The sequence below is a fragment of the Protopterus annectens genome, chromosome 1.part1, assembly GCF_019279795.1.
Source record: "Protopterus annectens isolate FY-2018-M chromosome 1.part1, PAN1.0, whole genome shotgun sequence".
NCBI classification, from domain to species: domain Eukaryota; kingdom Metazoa; phylum Chordata; order Ceratodontiformes; family Protopteridae; genus Protopterus; species Protopterus annectens.
Window position 1 is genome coordinate 1057821435 of NC_056726.1, and position 22713 is coordinate 1057844147.

The 22713-nt window shown below is 34.3% G+C and overlaps 1 protein-coding gene across 2 annotated transcripts in view; it reads right to left on the bottom strand.

Annotated features, from left to right (window-relative positions):
• Nucleotides 1–22713, bottom strand: part of LOC122808913 (calhepatin-like) — a 375655-nt gene that overhangs the window by 300931 nt on the left and 52011 nt on the right. For both annotated transcript variants that reach the window (XM_044080050.1, XM_044080040.1), the window contains exon 2: nucleotides 12209–12292. In XM_044080050.1, the coding sequence (XP_043935985.1) occupies nucleotides 12209–12292 (84 nt within the window). The remainder of the gene's footprint in view (nucleotides 1–12208; nucleotides 12293–22713) is intronic.

The following is a 22713-nucleotide window of genomic DNA, read 5'->3' on the forward strand; positions in this document are numbered from 1 at the left end:
GACATCTATGGGAAGTCTATTCCATAGCATGGGCAGTCTGTGGGTTATGAACCTGTCCCTCCAGCTTGTTCTGTTGTTTGTGGTAATGAGGTTGAGGTTGCTGGAGCGTGTTGTGCAGAGTGATTGGGATTTCTTTAGATGTAGCATTTCTAACAGAGCTGGGTCAGACATGGCTTTGTAAGTTAAGCAGGGATCGCCTCTAAGTAGGCAATATGTGACACGAAATAGTTGGAGTTTTTTGAGTCTGTCCATATAGGACAAGTGTTTAATGCCTAAAATCCTCTTTGTGAGGTATTTTTGCGGTCTCTCCAGTTGTTGTAGGCATCTAGTGAGGTACATGTCAAATAGGGCATTGTACTCAATGATTGGTCTAATGAGGGAAGAGTAGAGGGAGAGAATGACCTCTTTCTTCCCGGATGCAAAACCCTTAGTAATGAGATGTACCACATAGAAGGACTTTCTGACCACAATGGCAATGTGGTGGTCAAAAGAGAGGTTGCTGTCAGCCTGTGTTGCCAGATCTCTTATGGCACACCTTCTGTGTTCAGTGGACTACCATCAGTGTGGTAATTCATGGGATCTGGGTTTTTCCCAAAGGGGATGATGACACGTTTTTTGGCATTGAGCTTAAGGCCATGGTTCTGACACCAGTCATTGGTCTCAGTGAGGCCTTTCTGTAGGATGTCAAGATCACTTGGGGAGTTAATTATGGCTCCCAACTTGCAATCATCTGCGAACTTTGTCAGCCAGAGTCCCTTCATGTTGGCTTGAACTTCAGAGAAGTAGATACCAAACAGGAGAGGACTCAGGACCGAACCCTGTGGGACTCCACTCATGATTGGTCAACAGTCTAACTTGGAGTCAGCTACTTTCACACTGTGGGTTCTATCTGTGAGACAGTTTCCAACCCACCTAGTGATATAGGGGTTGATGCCTAGCTTAGTGAGATTTTCTATGATTCCTGAGTTGGGAATGTTATCAAAGGCCTTGCCCAGATCAAGGTAGGCTGTATGAACCACCTTGCCCTCATCCACACCTCTGGTGAGTAACTCAAAGAAGTCAACCAGGTTGAGCAGGCATGATCTGCCCTTCACAAAACCAAACTGTGTGGGATTCAGAGTTTGAAGGTTCTCTATATCTTTGTTTATTAGGTCCATGATGATGCATTGCATAGCTTTGCATATCAGACTTGTCAGGTTAATGGGGCGATGGTTCCCAAGGTCTGTAGTCAGTCCTCCTTTGTGGAGAGGGATGACTGTAGCAGTGCACCATTTGGTAGGGACAAAGCCTGAGGTGAGGCTGTGATTGAACAAGGCACACAGGTGAGGTGCCAGTTCACTCTGTAGTTCATGTAGAACACAGCCAGGGATATTGTCATGTCCCATAGAAGCTGTATTCTTGGCCTTGGACAGTGCTGTTTTAACCTGTGCAGCAGTAATACTGGGTACCTGGCAATCTACTGATATTGTGATTGGTCCTTTGTTGGGGGAGAGAGAGGGGTAAAGTTGGCATTGAATCTGTCGGCAAGTATATTGGCAATATCTGTTGGCTTGGTATAAGAGGTGCCATTGTGCAACAGCTCTGAGCAAATATGGGTATTGCAGTGGAGATTCTTTACATAACTATACAAGGCCTTGTGGTTGTCTTTACTATCTGCTGCAATTCTTTTTTCATAGGTAGCTTTAGAGGATTTGATGAGGAATCTCATCTTTTTGTTGAGACTGATAAGGGAGATTTTCCAGTCTTGGGACTTCACTGTATTTCTCATCACTTTCCCCCTTCTGTTGCAGAGTTTGTTTATGGCAGGGGACCATCAGATTGACTTCCTTTGTTTGGAGGACAGCGTCTTGGTTCTTTTGGGTATGGCGATATCCATGCATTTGTGTACATGTTTGTACAGGGCATTAGTGTATGATTTGGCAATCATGTAGCTATTCTCCAATTGCAAGGATGCCGTGAAGTTAGCCACCTCTGTTTTTAGGAGCCCAAAGTTAGCTTTGGAGAAGTTTTTCATGGTGGTTATCTTTGCAGTGGGGGGGTGGGAGGGATGTGGATTTCCAAGGTGATTAGTTTGTGGTCAGATCTAATCAGGGAAGAGTTGACTATTGGTACAGAGCAACAGTTACCCATTTTAGTAATGACCAGGTCAAGGTTGTTGCTACCTCTAGTGGGGGTAAGAATGAGCTGGCCCAGGGCATTGGAATTAATGAATTCCAGGAAACGTTGGGCAAGTGTATTGGTACATGAGTAGTTTTCCCAGTTAATGGAGGGATAGTTGAAGTCACCCAGTCTGAGAGTGTTAGGTTGGACCCTAATATTCTCCAGGGTGCTTAGGAAAGTGGAGTGTGAGTCTTGGGTAATGGTTAGGGACCTATAGCAGGCTGCAACCTGAATTGATGTCTTACCCAATGTTAGCTGCATCTGAAGTATCTCTGATGCATCATGTTGGGCTACCTGGCTGAAGGTGCGTGCATCCTTTATGAATATGGAAACACCACCGCCTTTGGAGCTTTGGTCCAAGTTCTGGGGCCGAAAGTTATGGAATGAGTTATAGCCTGGTAGTGCAGAGGTGCTATCTGCTGCCTTGAACCAGGTCTCTGTTACAGCACAAATGTCGATGTTCTCCATTTTAAGGAGTGCTTCGAGTGAGTGCATTTTGAGATTTAGACTTCTAGCTTTGAATAGCATGACCCTCAGACTGCATTTGTTTGTAGCTGTTACAGTGGTAATTTGGTCTTTGGAATAATGCCCAAAAAAGGCACTATAGGGTGGCAAAAGCCTCAGCCAGTATCCAGAAGCCCATGGGTGACAGATGTAGGCCATCTCTGGCAAAGCATCGAGGTCTGTCAATCATGTCATCCCAGGCAGACAGATATTGCATCCACTTACATAGTTTTCCCCATAATGTTTTTACTCTTTTTCATTTCAAAAATGCATGTTATGTAATTTCTTCTTCTTCTTTACAATGTAAAGAAATTCTATCTCTTTTCTTCTGATATGGCATATTTGTTTTTACTGGCAATTTATATATTACCAGTTCCTCCAAAAATCTTGACATCCTACTTTCTGATTACACCATTTGCTTCTTGTTTTTATAGCTTTTTTTTTTTTTTTCATTTGTTAGATTTTCCCATGGTTTTACATGGTAGTGTTTTACCATTATATTCTTATACCATATGTTTTTATCTTTTTCTATATGATCAATTTCTATTTTCCACAAAAGTAGTTTTTTCTTGGTAATATTTTATTTTCTCATTCATGCACTTTTTCTTTTGTATTCTTTTTTACCATACCCCAAAATCTATCGCACTTATATTTATACAGTTTTACAATTAATCTCTCATCTTTTTTCATTTATTCACGTTAACACTTTTTACAAATTTAATGCAGTAGCATATGCCACTGAGTAAATTAAAACTAAACCTCTTTTTTCTTTATTTACATACAAAACTGCTCTTTTTATTGGGTTTAATCTAGAACTGTATAAAATGAAAACATTTCTACAATAATTCCTTTTCAAATACTGTTGGCAACATGAATACACTTAGTAAGTATGCTGTTTTTCTCATCAGAACTGAATTTATCAATAAAAAACTTTTTTTTGAATGATAATTTATATGTTCTCCAAAAAAGAAAGGTTTGTTTTATTTATTTTACTGTTTTTCCCATTGAATTCTACTAACATCTTTTGTTCCCTCATTTTATACCTAACAAGGAAATGTCATTCATTGTAAAATATATACACTGATATTTATAGCATCCCCTAAAACTTTCCTTTTCCTTTTATTTAAAACCATCCCTCTCATCTCTAGAAGCTAATTTGTGCAAATTATTACTTGTTTTATCCAACTTTTTTGTTTTTTTACAATTATTATAATGCCATCTGCATATGTTAACACAAATGGAATTCTTAACCCTTCAGGTGTTATACACCCTGCCTCCTTCATTTTGTAATTTATTTCATGTACTGCCACATTCATAACTAATGCAGTATACAACTCAATGGATCCCTGTCTTACACCTCTCTTCATATTTACATTTTGGATTAACCAGCCATTGACAAGTATTTTTACTTTATTATTACTGTACAGTGACATGCATAATGCCCTAACTTCCTCACTTATATTATATTCTTTCATTATAACCCATAAGATTTCATGTCCAGTTGCATCAAATGCCTGATAATATTTCCTATCATGATTATTGCTTCTTCTTTTCTGTTCATAATATCACCCACAATTTCTCTATCATTAATAATTCTTTACAACCCTTCCTCGTAATACTGTATAGGCTATGTTCCATAATATTTTGCATTTTAGTTTTAACTTTCTTTTGTATTATTTTCATTAAGATCTTATAATTATTATTATTAAATACTGTCTCCATTTTGTAAATTGTCTTCTATCTTCCTTCTTCCATATGAATTTAAATATTTTACTACATAATTCTTTATACATAAAACCTTCATTCAAAATCTTTTTTGCTAGTCCCTTAAATATTTATAGATTCTATGCCATATCCCATCTGGTACTGCAGCCGAATCTATATTTACTTGTCCTAATACTTTATTTAGCGCAAATGAAGACATTTCCTTTTCTAACTTTTGATTCTCTTTTTTTCTGTTAACTTTTTTACTTTCCGTGTTTTCTTCACTACTTTGTTTTCTTCTTTAAATATTTGTTGTACACATTGCATTACACTTTTCATAATCTTTTCCTGAGTTTTTTCTATTTCGCCTTTTATATTTTTTTGTTTTTCTCATTACACTGCCATCTTCGTTTACTAATCTGCATAAGTAACATAATACTTCTTTTCTTTTCCCTGTAAGCATATCTTTGCTTATATAACAATTCTTGTGTTTGTATGGATTTTTCTCATATAATTCTTTTTCTTTGTCAAAGTACTTTCTTTCTTTACGTTCTAAATTTTCCAATGCATTGTTATACTTTTTATATTTTTCTTTCTTTACTTTTCTGATATAATATTGCCACCATTCAGACCATTGTTTATAAAATGTCACCGTAGTAATATGATCTTCCCATAACCGTATTACTAATCTCTTTTCTTCTTCATTCCATGCTTTCGTGTTTCTCCTTCTGATTCTTGTGCCTATTTTATATATTCCCATTTTCCTTTTATCTCTAGCCATATTGCAAGATGATCAGAAAATCCTGTTTCAACTAAACCTTCTGATACTATAAAATAATCTATTTCAGTGCTATACATACCTCCTTTTATAAGTCCATGACTTTGTGTCCCCAAATTTTAACCTACCCACATATTATAACTTCTAACATTTGCTCAATGCCAGGATAAACTATATCCCTAAATGTGGACAGATAGCAGTTCATACCTTATATGTCCTTACTCTCCCTTCTTCACTCACTTCTTTACTTCTTTCAGTCACTCTCCCCTGTTTTTCTCTCTAAATATACCATAAGCAACTGGGACACAATGATTCCCATTACATAAGTGAAGAGGATTTACAGTCTAAATCATCTTCCTCTCTCTCTCTCTTTCTCTCTATAATCCTGGACAATGTTTTCATTTGCATAAACCACAAGATGCCTCTATTATACAGGTCTTAACTAAATCAAAAATTACTGAAGATTTGGGACTTCAGATAGATGTCCAGAAGTGACTTAATAAACTTGTGGAATTTAATGAGGTGGGGTAGACTTTTTCTGGTACTGTTAGTCAGTCTATTAATAAGCTGGAATACACCTTGCTAAAATGTCGTAAATTCAAATTAGAACAATTGTATTTTTGTGAATGCATACAATCAAGAATTGTACCTAGACGTTTATGTTATTGGAAATTTCCTGTGGGGCTAGTATTGAACTCACCCCTCCACAAAGATTTGCTTAGTTTATTTGATAGGGAAGGATCCAAACTAATGGAACTGATTATCGAGCATAATCAGCATATGGTGAATAAGTTAATGCAAGATGATACTGCCTAAGACATTGCTATTACCAGCGATCTTTTATTCGACTAGAATGCAACTCAATATAGCAATGTTTTTTGATAAAGTGGATAAGCTTGTTTTAGATATTAAATTACAAAAAAATCAAAGAAGTCAGTGAGAGACCAGGCAGATTATAAAAATGATGCTTATTCTATACCAAAAACAGGAGGAGGAGAGTTCCAGCTAGATGAACCTATTAATTTTGAAGAAGATGCATCCCTCAGTGAAGTTTATGAAGCCACCCCTTTAGAGGAGGTTGTCTTGAAACATTCCGAACATATTCACAATCAAATGAACCATCAAACACATCAAAGTTATGGCAGAGGAAAGGGGAGTCAAGATTGGCACAATTCTCGACCGGTGAACAGAGAAGGTGGCAGAATTGAATGATGCTGACCCTGTCCTTTCAGAAGGTCCATGCATTATTGTAAATGATACAGGTGACTTTATTTTATACAATTATACTGAAGGACATATTCAGTAGGATTATGCAAACGTGCTTAGCAAAGGGCAAACCTTTGTACCAGACATTAATGTTAACCTCTGTGAGTTAATCCTTGACTTGAAGTTATATTTAAAGAAGTTGAATTTAAAACTTACTTTCAATGGAAATTATATTAAATTTATTTTTATTTATTTATTTTACATTTGTTGACTGGGCTAGTCTAGCTGGATACATTTCCATTTTCAGTAGAGGCCCGGGGAGAAAAGCTCCACACAAATTTTAACCAAAAAAGTTAAAATAAATAAACAAGCAAATGGACAAATCATCATAGATGAACAGACAAATAATAAAAAAAAATATATATATAATACCCACTAACAGATATACACCTGAAGAGAATCACATTTCTAAGAATAACATTAATTAGCTGTAATAACATCAAGAACAAGGCACAAAACAGAGAGCAAAATTGACATAATATTATATAGAACTAATCTTAGTAACAAAAGGAGAAAGAGAAGCACTATAGTAGGAGAGGAGAAAGGGAAGCACTTTAAGAAAAGAGAAGGGAAAGTTGAGAGAGATTAGCATAGAGGAAAGAAGAAACAAAAAAAAAACTCTAAAAGGAGATAGACTGAAGCAGACTCAGAAAAGAGAGAGAGAAAGTAAAGTAGAAGGAAAGCGCAGAGTAGTAGGAAAGCGCAGAAGAGGTAAAAGATTAGTCAGGTTTAGTACAGGAACAGAGCCAGTGGCTTTGGAAGTAATCTTTGATTTTGTGTTTGAAGAGAGGCAGAGATGTGGTAAGTGTTATATCGCTAGGAAGCAGATTCCATTTCCTTCCTACAGTATTATTGAATAGAGAGTCACCAGCAGAATTATTAGTCTTTGTTATAGTAGCCATAAGTTTACTGGAAGAGCGAAGGGAGTTTAGGTTGTTATAAGGGATTAAAAGTTTAGAAAGTATAGGGGTTTTATTGGGTTGGTATAGAATTTTATGGGCAATAGTGAGTTGAGGGATTAACAGAAGGTTTTGTAGTTCTAGCCAGCCTAGTAGTTTCAGGTTAATACAGTGATGAGTTCTAAAAGGGTTGCTAGTGGCAAAACGGGCAATGTTGTTGTAGCAAGTAGCCAGTTTGTTAAGGTTGGCTTTCCTGAGGTTAGTAAAAATTGGTGAGGCATAAAGAAGAGTTGACAAAAGATGGGAGTGGGCAATCTTGGCTCTGAATGATGAGGTTAGGAAAGGTTTAATTCTATATAGGCTTCCTATTTTTCTATTGACTATTTTAATGGTGTTGTTTATATGCTGTTCAAAGGAGAGGTTGTTATCAATTGTTATTCCTAATAATTTTGTTGTTGGATCAGGAGTAATGAGAGTGGTATTATTTGAGGAGATGGTAAAATCCAAGGGAGTGGACCGAGTGCTAGGAGAGAAAAGGAGAAGTTTAGTTTTTTTGGCATTGAGGAGGAGGTTGCGTTTGGTGAACCAAGTTTCTACTGTGTTGAAGACATTTTGAGTAATAGATGAAAGTTCATTAGGAGATGAAGCAGAGCAGATCAGGGTGGAGACATCTGCATATTGAATGCAGGTTACTTGAGGGATTGCTAAGTGTAGATCATTGATGAACAGAGAGAAGAGAAGAGGTCCTAGAATGGAGCCCTGAGGTACACCGATGGAAACGGGTGTGAGTGAGGAAATTTGGTTTTCCCAACAAACTGCTTGTTGTCTATTGCTGAGGTAGGATGTAAACCAGTTAATGGCAAGATTATCAAAGGAGAAGGATGTAAGAGTGTTAATTAAAATGGTGTGGTTGACCATACCAAAAGCTTTAGAGAGGTCGATGAAGAGAGCAGAAGAGAGAAGATTGTCATTGCGGTTCCTATTGATAGTATCTACAAATGATAGGAGAGCAGTGGTAGTGCTGTGATGTGGTCTAAAACCGTGCTGACAGTTTGCTATTATGTTGTTTTGAGAGAGATGCTGTAAAAGTTGTTGGTGAATACATTTTTCCATTATTTTTGCTAAAGGAGAAAGGAGGGCAATTGGTCTATAGTTTGAGTACTCAATGGAATTCCCACCTTTATGTAATGGGATAATATGGGATATTTTCCAGATGTCTGGGATGGTTCCCTCTTGGATTGTCCTGTTTATAAGTATAGATACTGGATATGCAATTTCTTTGGCAGCTTTTTGGAGAAAAAGTGAAGGGAGCTTGTCAGCAGAAGGGGTACAAGGCTTCAGTTTGTGAATAAGTCTAGAGATGAAAGATGTAGGAATAGGTTGTATTTTAAAGTTATTTGAAGAGTGTCTTTGGTTTATAGGTGGGCAGGAGTTATTAGTGCTAAGTTGTCTAGCTAGTGATAGAATAGTGTCAGTAAAAAAAGAGTTGAAAGCATTTGCAGTGAGGTGGGGAGTGTCTGGGTCAGCATTAAGAAGGGTGGGAGTTTTGGATGTTCCTGGGGAAAGGAGTCTATTAATAGATGACCAAAACTGTTTGGGATTGTTATGATGAGTTTGTTGAAGTTTACAGTAGAAGGTTTTTTTGTCAGTAATTATTGCTTTTTTAGTCGAGTTTCTACGTTGGCGGAAATGAAGAAGATCAAGGGCATTTCTGTGGCTTCTCCATTTGGCCCAGACTTTATTTCTGGAGAGAATTAGCTTTTTAGTTTCTTTAGAGAGCCATGGGGCAATATTGGGTTTCATTCTGATGGTGCGTTCAGGAGCATGTTTGTTGAGAATGGATAAAAAAGTAGTATTAAAGTATGATACTGCATTTTCAAGAGGAAGAGATTTTAAGGGGCTCCAGTTGCATTTGCTGAGTTCATTTTGAAATAGGTCTATATTAAAATGTTTAGTAGAGCGTATTTTTTGAATGTTAGGGAGGTTTGGGAAATCAGTTCTTTCTCTAGTGATAAATGTTAAAGAATGATCATTTATATCATCAGGCAGGGTTCCTGCTTTGTAGGCCTGTTTGACTTTGTTTATGAGTACCCAGTCTAAAATACTCTCTTTATTGTTAGGTTTGTTGATTCTAGTGGTTGAAGTAATAGTCTGGGTGAAACCCAGACCTGATAGGTTGTGTAGTAGAAGTATTTATAATCCTCCTTTACCTTTACCACCCTTAATTTTTGAAAAGTTATATGAGGATGAAATTAGAACCTTATTCTAAGAAGCACTTTAATAGATCAAACATAATGCCTACAGAAGCACAACTATTATATAAGTTAAGTACAGACAAACGCATCAGGTTAATGAAATCTGATAAGGGTGGGGGGGTACTGATTATGCACCATGTTGATTACTCACAACTCATGTTAGAACATTTAAGTGACAATAATTTTTATGAGAATGTCAATTTAAATGTGATTAACAAAAGTTATAAAAATATACATATAAAGATATGGTTATGCAGTGTCAAATTAGGTCACCTTTGTATTAATTTTTGAACATGAAATTTCCTGTCATCCCAAAGATATTTGGAATCCCTAAAGTGCATAGGAATATACAGAAGCTGCCTTTTATAGTTGATGCTGCTAAACCTAAAATGCATCCCATGGCTATATATGTGGATTTTAAGCTTAAAAATAGTTTAAAATCTTTTAGCTATTTGTGTAAAGATTCATGGGATTTCCTAATGAAAAGGGAAGTTAATTATTTGGATAATATGATATTTTTGACCATAGATGTTGTAGTGTAATGTCATACCTCACTGTGTTGGGCTTGAATGTTTCCATGATTTTATAGTGGAAAACACTGGGTTTAGTAATAATGAGCTTAATACCATAGACACTTTTATGGAAGTGGTTTTTACATAATAATTTTGTATTTAATGGTAATTATTTTTTTACAAAAGAAAGGAGTAGCTATGGGGGCATCATGTGCCCCCCATATTTGCCAACATTATTCTCCTACAGTGGGAAAATAAAAATGTTTTAATTATTTTACCTCCCCCACCCTGGTCCTTCTATGTATGCTTCCTGGACGATATTTTTATTGCTTGGAATGATTTGGTCAGTATTTTACCTTAACATGACTACTCCTTTTCTAAAATTCACTTTTTCATATAGCAGTAGTCAGATTAGTTATTTAGATGTTCATATTAGTAAAGAAATGGCAAACCATACATTAGTTAGTAATATTTTCAGAAAACACATATATTTAAATTATTTGCTTCATTATTCAAGTTGTCACCCTGAACACCAAAAGAAGGCCATTGTGAAGGGGCAGTAGGTACGACTGGCCCGTATGGTGCTGGAGGATGACTTATTTTTATTGGAAGAACAGAAGTTGTTTCCTACTATCAGTTCCAGGGGTTATCCTAATAATATTATTTATGAAATGTGTGAGGAAGTTACCAACAAACTGATGTTTTAGAATTACAAATCCCTTTTAAGACATTTTGAACCTGGCCCTTCAAGAACACATCATCAAAGTATGAATTCAATGCTTTCATTACTACTTTTAGTTAGGCAAGTAAAGGAATTGTAAACATACTCAAAAAGAATTTTCACATGTTTTGAGATTATTGCAAAAGTAATTGGTACAGCTCCAGTAGTGGTATATAGAGCAGCTCAATCTTTTAAACAGTACTTTGATAGAATAGAAAATGATTCCCTGCTGACTTCTGATAAAAACGTGGTACATATAAATGTGTTTTTTATGCACAATGTTAAGCATGTGTTGAAGAAGGACTTTGTTATTAGTAACAATGTGAAATAAAAACACAGTATCATTGCAATTGTAATTCAGTAGGTGTTATATACTGTGCTCTGTGCCAGTCTTGTAATGAATTTTATATTGGGAAAAACAAGAAGACAGCTCAGGAACCATATATATGAGCACAATTTAGATATTAAAAATAAAAGCACCAGTAGTGCATTGCTCAAACATATTAAGTTGTTTCTTACCCATTATTTTTGGTGGTGTGTGTGTGTGTGTGTGTGTGTGTGTTAGGCATGGTGCCCAAAAACATAAGGGGAAGACCTTGGGAAGATATAATTGAAGCTAATGAACTGAAGTGGCAAATTATATTACATGGTCTTATTTTTCCAGGTTTGAATGAACATCTTTCTATTTCAAATATTCTTAAACTCTGCTCTTAAAATGTGTGAATTTTATTAATTGCTTTAGAATGTTTTTTAGTTTAATATATGGCTTCTTGATATTATAATTGCTGGGTGTTATTTGTGAGTTGATTGGTTCAAGCATGACATGTGATTTCATTGAGAGGGTATTTAAATGTCCATCATGAGATTGTATTTAATTCTGATTAAGTCTGTTGTTATAATCTGGAGGAAAGTGCTCAATTATTTATTAATCTTGGTATACTGTGCTTTGCTGGTCATGACTCTCTTCAGTTTGTTTTCAAAGTTTTTCATGTTTGGTTTATAGTTATTGTGGAGTTACTCCATATTGCAATTCCTGCTTGTATTATAATAACTTACCTTTACATTCTCTATAAACTGGCTAAAATGTCTCCAACTATTAAATCATTATTATATTACTTGTACCTACTCTTAATCAATGTTTTGACATTACGTCTAATTTGGCATAACAATTTAAAGTGCATTCATTTTTGTATTATTGTTTTAAATACTGTAAAATTATTATTATTCATTTTTTTAATACTTTGGAGCTTTTCTCCCCGGACCTCTACTGAAATTGGACTCCTACCTAGTTGGATTTTCCTGGTAATCAAATGTCAATAAAAACATAAATAAATAAATTACTAGCACTTAATGACCAAAAATAAGAGAACCTTTTTTTAATTGTAATTATAAACAAAAGTTCAACTTACTGTGTCCAGTTGTTGAAAACGTGCACGCAGTCTTTGTGTTATATCTTGTGTTTGTTGCTGCTGCTGCTGTTTAGATTTGTCACTCTACAAAAATGTTTGTTGCATAGGATTAGTACTGAGCAGAAATTATGAATCATTTTGAATAATGCATGCAAACTATATTGATATTTTAAAATACTATTACTACTGCACATTAGCAAGTTTGCAGATCAGTGTTACTACTATTGTTATGTATATATCTGTGTGCTTTTACAAGCTTTAGTATAATTGTTTAAACTGCCTTAATAAGTCATAGAAGGCAGTCTTAACATTTTGTAGGATTTTTGCAGATTACCTTTTATATATTTTTTTCAAACTGATCTGCAAATCTCTGTGATACAGTAATATAGATATACTGTGGTATTACAGCTAATGTTCCTGTTTAGCAAATATTTCTGAAGGTGTTTTTGCATATTTAATAATACCCACAGTCTTGGTGAGTGTAGGATAAAGCCATCTTACTCCAGTTCTGATATCACCTTGAAATTGGACTGCTGTAGGTGACATCACATAATGAGGGGTAAGTTGCCACATTTCATGTTAGAGTAGCACACCTAGTACTTCAGTTACTCCTTCTAAATCCTTAAGCATTCTATGTCAGGTATGAATGAGCTAAATGACCATGACTGCTGATCTTTTTAGTGAAATATCAGTATTAAACATGAAAATTCCAAAAAACTACCTTTTAATTGAGATTCTGGTACCTCAGCTATCTGCCTTCTAGGAATAAATCCCTCTAACAATGTGGTAACATTTATACACACCCCATAAAGTTCATTAAGCAATTTCATTAAGCAGTCTCATTTTTAAACAATTAATCAATAAATCATTTAAAAACACATTTCAAATTTAAGTAATACAAAATTCCAAAACCTCTTCCAATCTTCATATATTTAAAAAAACTTTTTATATTTAATTTAATTTATTGTTTTATTATTTTTTATTATTCTATTTTTCATTTTCATTTTAAATTACTAAATTGACATCCAAGTTCATACCCCTAGTGGATAATGCTCTATAATTTAGAATCATCCTACTTTCAAACCCATCTGTTTCTTGCTTAAAATTAGCCTCTCTAAGTGGACGGGGACGAAGCAAAACACTAAAAAACAAACTCTCACTAGAGCCCCCATGTGCTATAGAGAAATGTTCAGCAACAGGACTGTTCATGTTACATTTCCTTATATTATCCATGCACTCCATAATCCTAACGTGAACCTTACATTTAGTTTGACAAATACACCACTTTATATTCTGCCATCCACACCTAATTACATATACCACTCCATAGGATGAACAACTGAATCCTTCTGTAGATAAATATTTCCTACCATAATTTTTTTCTCCTGTTAAATTCCTGTTAAATTCCTACTTTTTGGGCAGACTTTACATTTTCTACAAGCCCTGGCCCCTACTTTATCTCCCTTATTCAAGGTTAAAATTCAGCAATTCTTTCAAATTACTGTACCTTCCATGGGAGAAGGTCACATTTTTAGAGATCAGCCTAATCACCTGGACATCCCTACATACTGTGTGCCATAAATTCTTAACCACCCTTTCCAAAATTCTTGAAAAGGGAGAACATTTTGTCACAAAAAACAATTTTTAATCATTCTTTTTCTTTTCTCTCATAATTCAATTTATATCTAACATTCCTGCACCCAAAACATTACCTCTGCTGCCCACATTTTTGAGGGATCTACCTCCTAGTATCACTTAATAGATCCAATGAATAACCAAAGGAGAATAACCTATTATTTACCTCATGCAAACTTTCCTTCCTTAACCAATTGTCCACTGTATTACAATAAACTCTACCAAAATCATCATAAGGGAGTTATTAGCATTAACAAATTTTCTTCCTACTGCTGTTTAGAGATGAAAAAGAAATGAAGTGACGATGAGTGCAGTATCACTTTTGATTTACATTCTGTGCATTACATTGGTATTCAGTACTGCAGTATCACTTTTGATTTACATTCTGTGCATTATATTGGCATTCAGTAGTGCAGTATCACTTTTGATTTACATTCTGTGCATTACATTGGTATTCAGTAGGGCAGTATCACTTTTTATTTGCATTCTGTACATTACATTAGTATTCAGTAGGGCAATATCACTTTTGATTTACATTCTGTACATTACATTGGTATTCAGTAGTGCAGTATCACTTTTGATTTACATTCTGTGCATTACATTGGTATTCAGTAGTGCAGTATCACGTTTGATTTATATTCTGTATATTACATTGGTATTCAGTAGTGCAGTATCACATTTGATTTACATTCTGTACATTACATTGGTATTCAGTAGTGCAGTATCACTTTTTATTTACATTCTGTGCATTACATTGGCATTCAGTAGGGCAATATGACTCTTTATTTGCATTCTGTATGTTTCATTGGTATTCAGTAGTGCAGTATCACTTTTGATTTACATTCTGTACATTACATTGATATTCAGTAGGGCAATATCACTCTTTATTTGCATTCTGTATGTTACATTGGTATCCAGTAGTGCAGTATCATGTTTGATTTACATTCCGTACATTACACTGGCATTCAGTAGTGCAGTATCAATTTTAATTTGCTTTCTGTATGTTACACTAGTAATCAGTAGTGGAGTATCACTTCTGATTTGTATTCTGTATGTTTCATTGGTATTCAGAAGGGCAGTATCACATTTGATTTACATTCTGTTTGTTACATTGGTATTCAGTAGGGCAGTATCAGATTTGATTTGCATTCTGTACATTACATTGGTATTCAGTAGGGCAGTATCACTCTTTATTTGCATTCTGTATGTTTCATTGGTATTCAATAGTGCAGTATCACTTTTGATTTACATTCTGTACATTACATTGATATTCAGTAGGGCAATATCACTCTTTATTTGCATTCTGTATGTTTCATTGGTATTCAGTAGTGCAGTATCACTTTTGATTTACATTCTGTACATTACATTGATATTCAGTAGGGCAATATCACTCTTTATTTGCATTCTGTATGTTACATTGGTATTCAATAGTGTGGTATCAGATTTGATTTGCATTCTGTACATTACATTGGTATTCAGTAGTGCAGTATCACTTCTTATTTGCATTCTGTATGTTTCATTGGTATTCAGTAGGGCAGTATCACTTTTGATTTGCATTCCGTACATTACATTGGTATCCAGTAATGCATTCTCACTTTTGATTTGCATTCTATACATTACATTGAGACTCAGTAGGCAGTATCACTTTTGATTTACATTCTGTACATTACATTAGTATTCAGTAGTGCAGTATCACTTTTGATTTACATTCTGTACATTATATTGGTATTCAGTAGTGCAGTACCACTTTTGATTTACATTCTGTACATTACATTAGTATTCAGTAGTGCAGTATCACTTTTTATTTACATTCTGTACATTACATTGGTATTCAGTAGTGCAGCATCACTTTTAATTTGCATTCTGTACATTACATTGGTATTCAGTAGTGCAGTATCACTTTTTATTTGCATTCTGTATGTTACATTGGTATTCAGTAGTGCAGTATCACTTTTAATTTGCATTCTGTACATTACCGTGGTATTCATTAGGGCAGTATCACGTTTGATTTACATTCTGTTTGTTACATTGGTATTCAGTAGGGCAGTATCACTTTTAATTTGCATTCTGTACATTACATTGGTATTCAGTTACACTTCTTATTTGCATTCTGTATGTTTCATTGGTATTCAGTAGTGCAGTATCATGTTTGATTTACATTCTGTTTGTTACATTGGTATTCAGTAGGGCAGTATCAGTTTTGATTTGCATTCTGTACATTACATTGGTATTCAGTATCACTTCTTATTTGCATTCTGTATGTTTCATTGGTATTCAGAAGGGCAGTATCACGTTTGATTTACATTCTTTTTGTTACATTGGTATTCAGTAGGCCAGTATCAGTTTTGATTTGCATTCTGTACATTACATTGGTATTCAGTAGTGCAGTATCACTTTTGATTTACATTCTGTACATTACATTGGTATTCAGTAGGGTAGTTTCAATTTTGATTCCCATTTTGTACATTACATTGGTATTCAGTAGTGCAGTATCACTTTTGATTTGCTTTCTGTACATTACCGTGGTATTCATTAGGGCAGTATTACATTTGATTTACACTCTGTTTGTTATATTGGTATTCAGTAGGGCAGTATCAGTTTAGATTTTCATTCTGTACATTACACTGGTAATCAGTAGTGCAGTATCACTTTTGATTTGCTTTCTGTATGTTACATTGATATTCAGTAGTGCAGTATCACATTTGATTTGCCTTCTGTATATTACATTGGTATTCAGTAGTGCAGTATCACTTTTAATTTGCATTCTGTACATTACATTGGTATTCAGTAGGGCAGTATCAGTTTTTATTTGCATTCTGTACATTATATTGGTATTCAATAGGGCAGTACCACTTTTGATTTACATTCTGTACATTACATTAGTATTCAGTAGTGCAGTATCACTTTTGATTTACATTCTGTGCATTACATTGGTATTCAGTAGTGCAGTACCACTTTTGATTTACATTCTGTACATTACATTAGTATTCAGTAGTGCAGTATCACTTTTAATTTGCATTCTGTACATTACTTTGGTATTCAGTAGTGCAGTATCAGTTGTGATTTTCATTCTGTACATTATATTGGTATTCAATAGTGCAGCATCACATTTGATTTGCATTCTGTACATTATATTGGTATTCAGTAGGGCAGTATCACTTTTTATTTGCATTCTGTATGTTACATTGGTATTTAGTAGTGCAGTATCACTTTTGATTTACATTCTGTACATTACATTGGTATTCAGTAGTGCAGTATCACTTTTAATTTGCATTCTGTACATTACATTGGTATTCAGTAGTGCAGTATCACTTTTAATTTGCATTCTGTACATTACATTGGTATTCAGTAGTGCAGTATCACTTTTAATTTGCATTCTGTACATTACATTGGTATTCAGTTTCACTTCTTATTTGCATTCTGTATGTTTCATTGGTATTCAGTAGGGCAGTATCACTTTTGATTTGCATTCTGTACATTACATTGGTATTCAGTAGTGCAGTATCACTTTTGATTTGCTTTCTGTACATTACCGTGGTATTCATTAGGGCAGTATTACATTTGATTTACACTCTGTTTGTTATATTGGTATTCAGTAGGGCAGTATCAGTTTAGATTTTCATTCTGTACATTACACTGGTAATCAGTAGTGCAGTATCACTTTTGATTTGCTTTCTGTATGTTACATTGATATTCAGTAGTGCAGTATCACATTTGATTTGCCTTCTGTATATTACATTGGTATTCAGTAGTGCAGTATCACTTTTGATTTACATTCTGTGCATTACATTGGTATTCATTAGGGCAGTATCACATTTGATTTACATTCTGTTTGTTACATTGGTATTCAGTAGGGCAGTATCAGTTTTGATTTGCATTCTGTACATTACATTGGTATTCAGTAGTGCAGTACCACTTTTGATTAACATTCTGTACATTACATTAGTATTCAGTAGTGCAGTATCACTTTTGATTTACATTCTGTGCATTACATTGGTATTCAGTAGTGCAGTACCACTTTTGATTTACATTCTGTACATTACATTAGTATTCAGTAGTGCAGTATCACTTTTAATTTGCATTCTGTACATTACTTTGGTATTCAGTAGTGCAGTATCAGTTGTGATTTTCATTCTGTACATTATATTGGTATTCAATAGTGCAGTATCATGTTTGATTTGCATTCTGTACATTATATTGGTATTCAGTAGGGCAGTATCACTTTTTATTTGCATTCTGTATGTTACATTGGTATTTAGCAGTGCAGTATCACTTTTGATTTACATTCTGTACATTACATTAGTATTCAGTAGTGCAGTATCACTTTTGATTTGCATTCTGTATGTTACATTGGTATTTAATAATGCAGTATCACTTTTAATTTGCATTCTGTACATTACATTGGTATTCAGTAGTGCAGTATCACTTTTGATTTGCATTCTGTACATTACATTGGTATTCAGTAGTGCAGTATCACTTTTTATTTGCATTCTGTATGTTACATTGGTATTTAATAATGCAGTATCACTTTTAATTTGCATTCTGTAAATTACATTGGTATTCAGTAGTGCAGTATCACTTTTAATTTGCATTCTGTACATTACATTGGTATTCAGTTTCACTTCTTATTTGCATTCTGTATGTTTCATTGGTATTCAGAAGGGCAGTATCACGTTTGATTTACATTCTTTTTGTTACATTGGTATTCAGTAGGGCAGTATCAGTTTAGATTTTCATTCTGTACATTACACTGGTAATCAGTAGTGCAGTATCACTTTTGATTTGCTTTCTGTATGTTACATTGATATTCAGTAGTGCAGTATCACATTTGATTTGCCTTCTGTATATTACATTGGTATTCAGTAGTGCAGTATCACTTTTGATATACATTCTGTGCATTACATTGGTATTCATTAGGGCAGTATCACGTTTGATTTACATTCTGTTTGTTACATTGGTATTCAGTAGGGCAGTATCAGTTTTGATTTGCATTCTGTACATTACATTGGTACTCAGTAGTGCAGTATCACTTTTGATTTACATTCTGTGCATTACATTGGTATTCAGTAGTGCAGTATCACTTTTGGTTTTCATTCTGTATATTACATTGATATTCAGTAGGGCAGTATCACTTTTTATTTACATTCTGTACATTATATTGGTATTCAGTAGTGCAGTATCACTTTTTATTTACATTCTGTACATTATATTGGTATTCAGTAGTGCAGTATCACTTTTGATTTACATTCTGTACATTACATTGATATTCAGTAGTGCAGTATCACTTTTGGTTTACATTCTGTACATTACATTGGTATCCATTAGGGCAGTATCACTTTTTATTTGCTTTCTGTATGTTACATTGGTATTTAGTAGTGCAGTATCACTTTTAATTTGCATTTTGTTTGTTACATTGGTATTCAGTAGTGCAGTATCACTTTTGATTTGCATTCTGTACATTACATTGGTATTCATTAGGGCAGTATCACTTTTTATTTGCTTTCTGCATGTTACATTGGTATTTAGTAGTGCAGTATCACGTTTGATTTGCATTCTGTACATTATATTGGTATTCAGTAGGGCAGTATCACTTTTTATTTGCTTTCTGTATGTTACATTGGTATTTAGTAGTGCAGTATCACTTTTAATTTGCATTCTGTACATTACATTGGTATTAGGGCAGTATCACATTTGTTTTATATTCTGTTTCTTACACTGGTATTCAGTAGTGCAGTATCACATTTGATTTGCGTTCGGTATATTACATTGGTATTCAGTAGGGCAGTATCACATTTGATTTGCATTCTGTTCATTACATTGGTATTCAGTTGTGGAGTATCACTTCTGATTTGCATTCTGTATGTTTCATTGGTATTCATTAGGGCAGTATCAGTTTTGATTTGCATTCTGTACGTTACATTGGTATTCAGTAGTGCAGTGTCATGTTTGATTTACATTCTGTACATTACACTGACATTCATTAGTGCAGTATCAATTTTAATTTGCTTTCTGTATGTTACACTAGTAATCAGTAGTGGAGTATCACTTCTGATTTGTATTCTGTATGTTCCATTGGTATTCATTAGGGCAGTATCACGTTTGATTTACATTCTGTTTGTTACATTGGTATTCAGTAGGGCAGTATCAGTTTTGATTTGCTTTCTGTACGTTACATTGGTATTCAGTAGGGCAGTATCACTTGATTTACATTCTGTACATTACATTAGTATTCAGTAGTGCAGTATCATGTTTGATTTACATTCTGTACATTACACTGGTATTCAGTAGTGCAGTATCAATTTTAATTTGCTTTCTGTACGTTACACTGGTAATCAGTAGTGGAGTATCACGTTTGATTTGATTTCTGTACATTACATTGGTATTCAGTAGTGCAGTATCCCTTTTAAATTGCATTCTGTACATTACATTGGTATTCAGTAGTGCAGTATCACTTTTAATTTGCATTCTGTACATTACATTGGTATTCAGTACTTCAGTATCACTTTTTATTTTCATTCTTTATGTTACATTGGTATTCAGTAGTGCAGTATCTCTTTTGATTTGCATTCTGTACATTACATTGGTACTCAGTAGTGCAGTATCACTTTTGATTTACATTCTGTGCATTACATTGATATTCAGTAGGGCAGTATCACGTTTGATTTACATTCTGTTTGTTACATTGGTATTCAGTAGTGCAGTATCACTTCTGATTTGCATTCTGTACATTACATTGGTATTCAGTAGTGCAGTACCACTTTTGATTTACATTCTGTACATTACATTAGTATTCAGTAGTGCAGTACCACTTTTGATTTGCATTCTGTACATTACATTGGTATTCATTAGGGCAGTATCACGTTTGTTTTATATTCTGTTTGTTACACTGGTATTCAGTAGTGCAGTATCACATTTGATTTACATTCTGTGCATTACATTGGTATTCAGTAGGGCAGTATCACGTTTGATTTACATTCTGTTTGTTACATTGGTATTCAGTAGGGCAGTATCAGTTTTGATTTGCATTCTGTACATTACATTGGTACTCAGTAGTGCAGTATCACTTTTGATTTACATTCTGTGCATTACATTGGTATTCATTAGGGCAGTATCACGTTTGATTTACATTCTGTTTGTTACATTGGTATTCAGTAGTGCAGTATCACTTCTGATTTGCATTCTGTGCATTACATTGGTATTCAGTAGTGCAGTACCACTTTTGATTTACATTCTGTACATTACATTGGTATTCAGTAGGGCAGTATCACTTTTGATTTACATTCTGTACATTACATTGGTATTCAGTAGGGCAGTATCACTTTTGATTTACATTCTGTGCATTACATTAGTATTCAGTAGTGCAGTACCACTTTTGATTTGCATTCTGTACATTACATTGGTATTCATTAGGGCAGTATCACGTTTGTTTTATATTCTGTTTGTTACACTGGTATTCAGTAGTGCAGTATCACATTTGATTTGCGTTCGGTATATTACATTGGTATTCAGTAGGGCAGTATCACATTTGATTTGCATTCTGTTCATTACATTGGTATTCAGTAGTGCAGTATCATGTTTGATTTACATTCTGTACATTACACTGGCATTCAGTAGTGCAGTATCAATTTTAATTTGCTTTCTGTATGTTACACTAGTAATCAGTAGTGGAGTATCACTTCTGATTTGTATTCTGTATGTTACATTTGTATTTAGTAATGCAGTATCACTTTTAATTTGCATTCTGTACATTACATTGGTATTCAGTTTCACTTCTTATTTGCATTCTGTATGTTTCATTGGTATTCAGTAGGGCAGTATCACGTTTGATTTACATTCTGTTTGTTACATTGGTATTCAGTAGGGCAGTATCAGTTTTGATTTGCATTCTGTACATTACATTGGTATTCAGTAGGGCAGTATCACTTTTGATTTGCATTCTGTACATTACATTGGTACTCAGTAGTGCAGTATCACTTTTGATTTACATTCTGTGCATTACATTGGTATTCATTAGGGCAGTATCACGTTTGATTTACATTCTGTTTGTTACATTGGTATTCAGTAGGGCAGTATCAGTTTTGATTTGCTTTCTGTACGTTACATTGGTATTCAGTAGGGCAGTATCACATTTGATTTGCATTCTATATATTACTTTGGTATTCAGTAGTGCAGTATCACTTTTGATTTGCATTCTGTACATACATTGGTATTCAGTAGTGCAGTATCATGTTTGATTTACATTCTGTACATTACACTGGTATTCAGTAGTGCAGTATCAATTTTAATTTGCTTTCTGTACGTTACACTGATAATCAGTAGTGGAGTATCACGTTTGATTTGATTTCTGTACGTTACATTGGTATTCAGTAGTGCAGTATCCCTTCTGATTCGCATTCTGTACATTACATTGGTATTCAGTAGTGCAGTATCACTTTTTATTTGCATTCTGTACATTACATTGGTATTCAGTAGTGCAGTATCACTTTTAATTTGCATTCTGTACATTACATTGGTATTCAGTAGTGCAGTATCACTTTTAATTTGCATTCTGTACATTACATTGGTATTCAGTACTTCAGTATCACTTTTTATTTTCATTCTTTATGTTACATTGGTATTCAGTAGTGCAGTACCACTTCTGATTTGCATTCTGTACATTACATTAGTATTCAGTAGTGCAGTATCACTTTTGATTTGCATTCTGTACATTACATTGGTATTCAGTAGTGCAGTATCACTTTTGATTTGCATTCTGTACATTACATTGGTACTCAGTAGTGCAGTATCACTTTTGATTTACATTCTGTGCATTACATTGGTATTCAGTAGGGCAGTATCACGTTTGATTTACGTTCTGTATGTTTCATTGG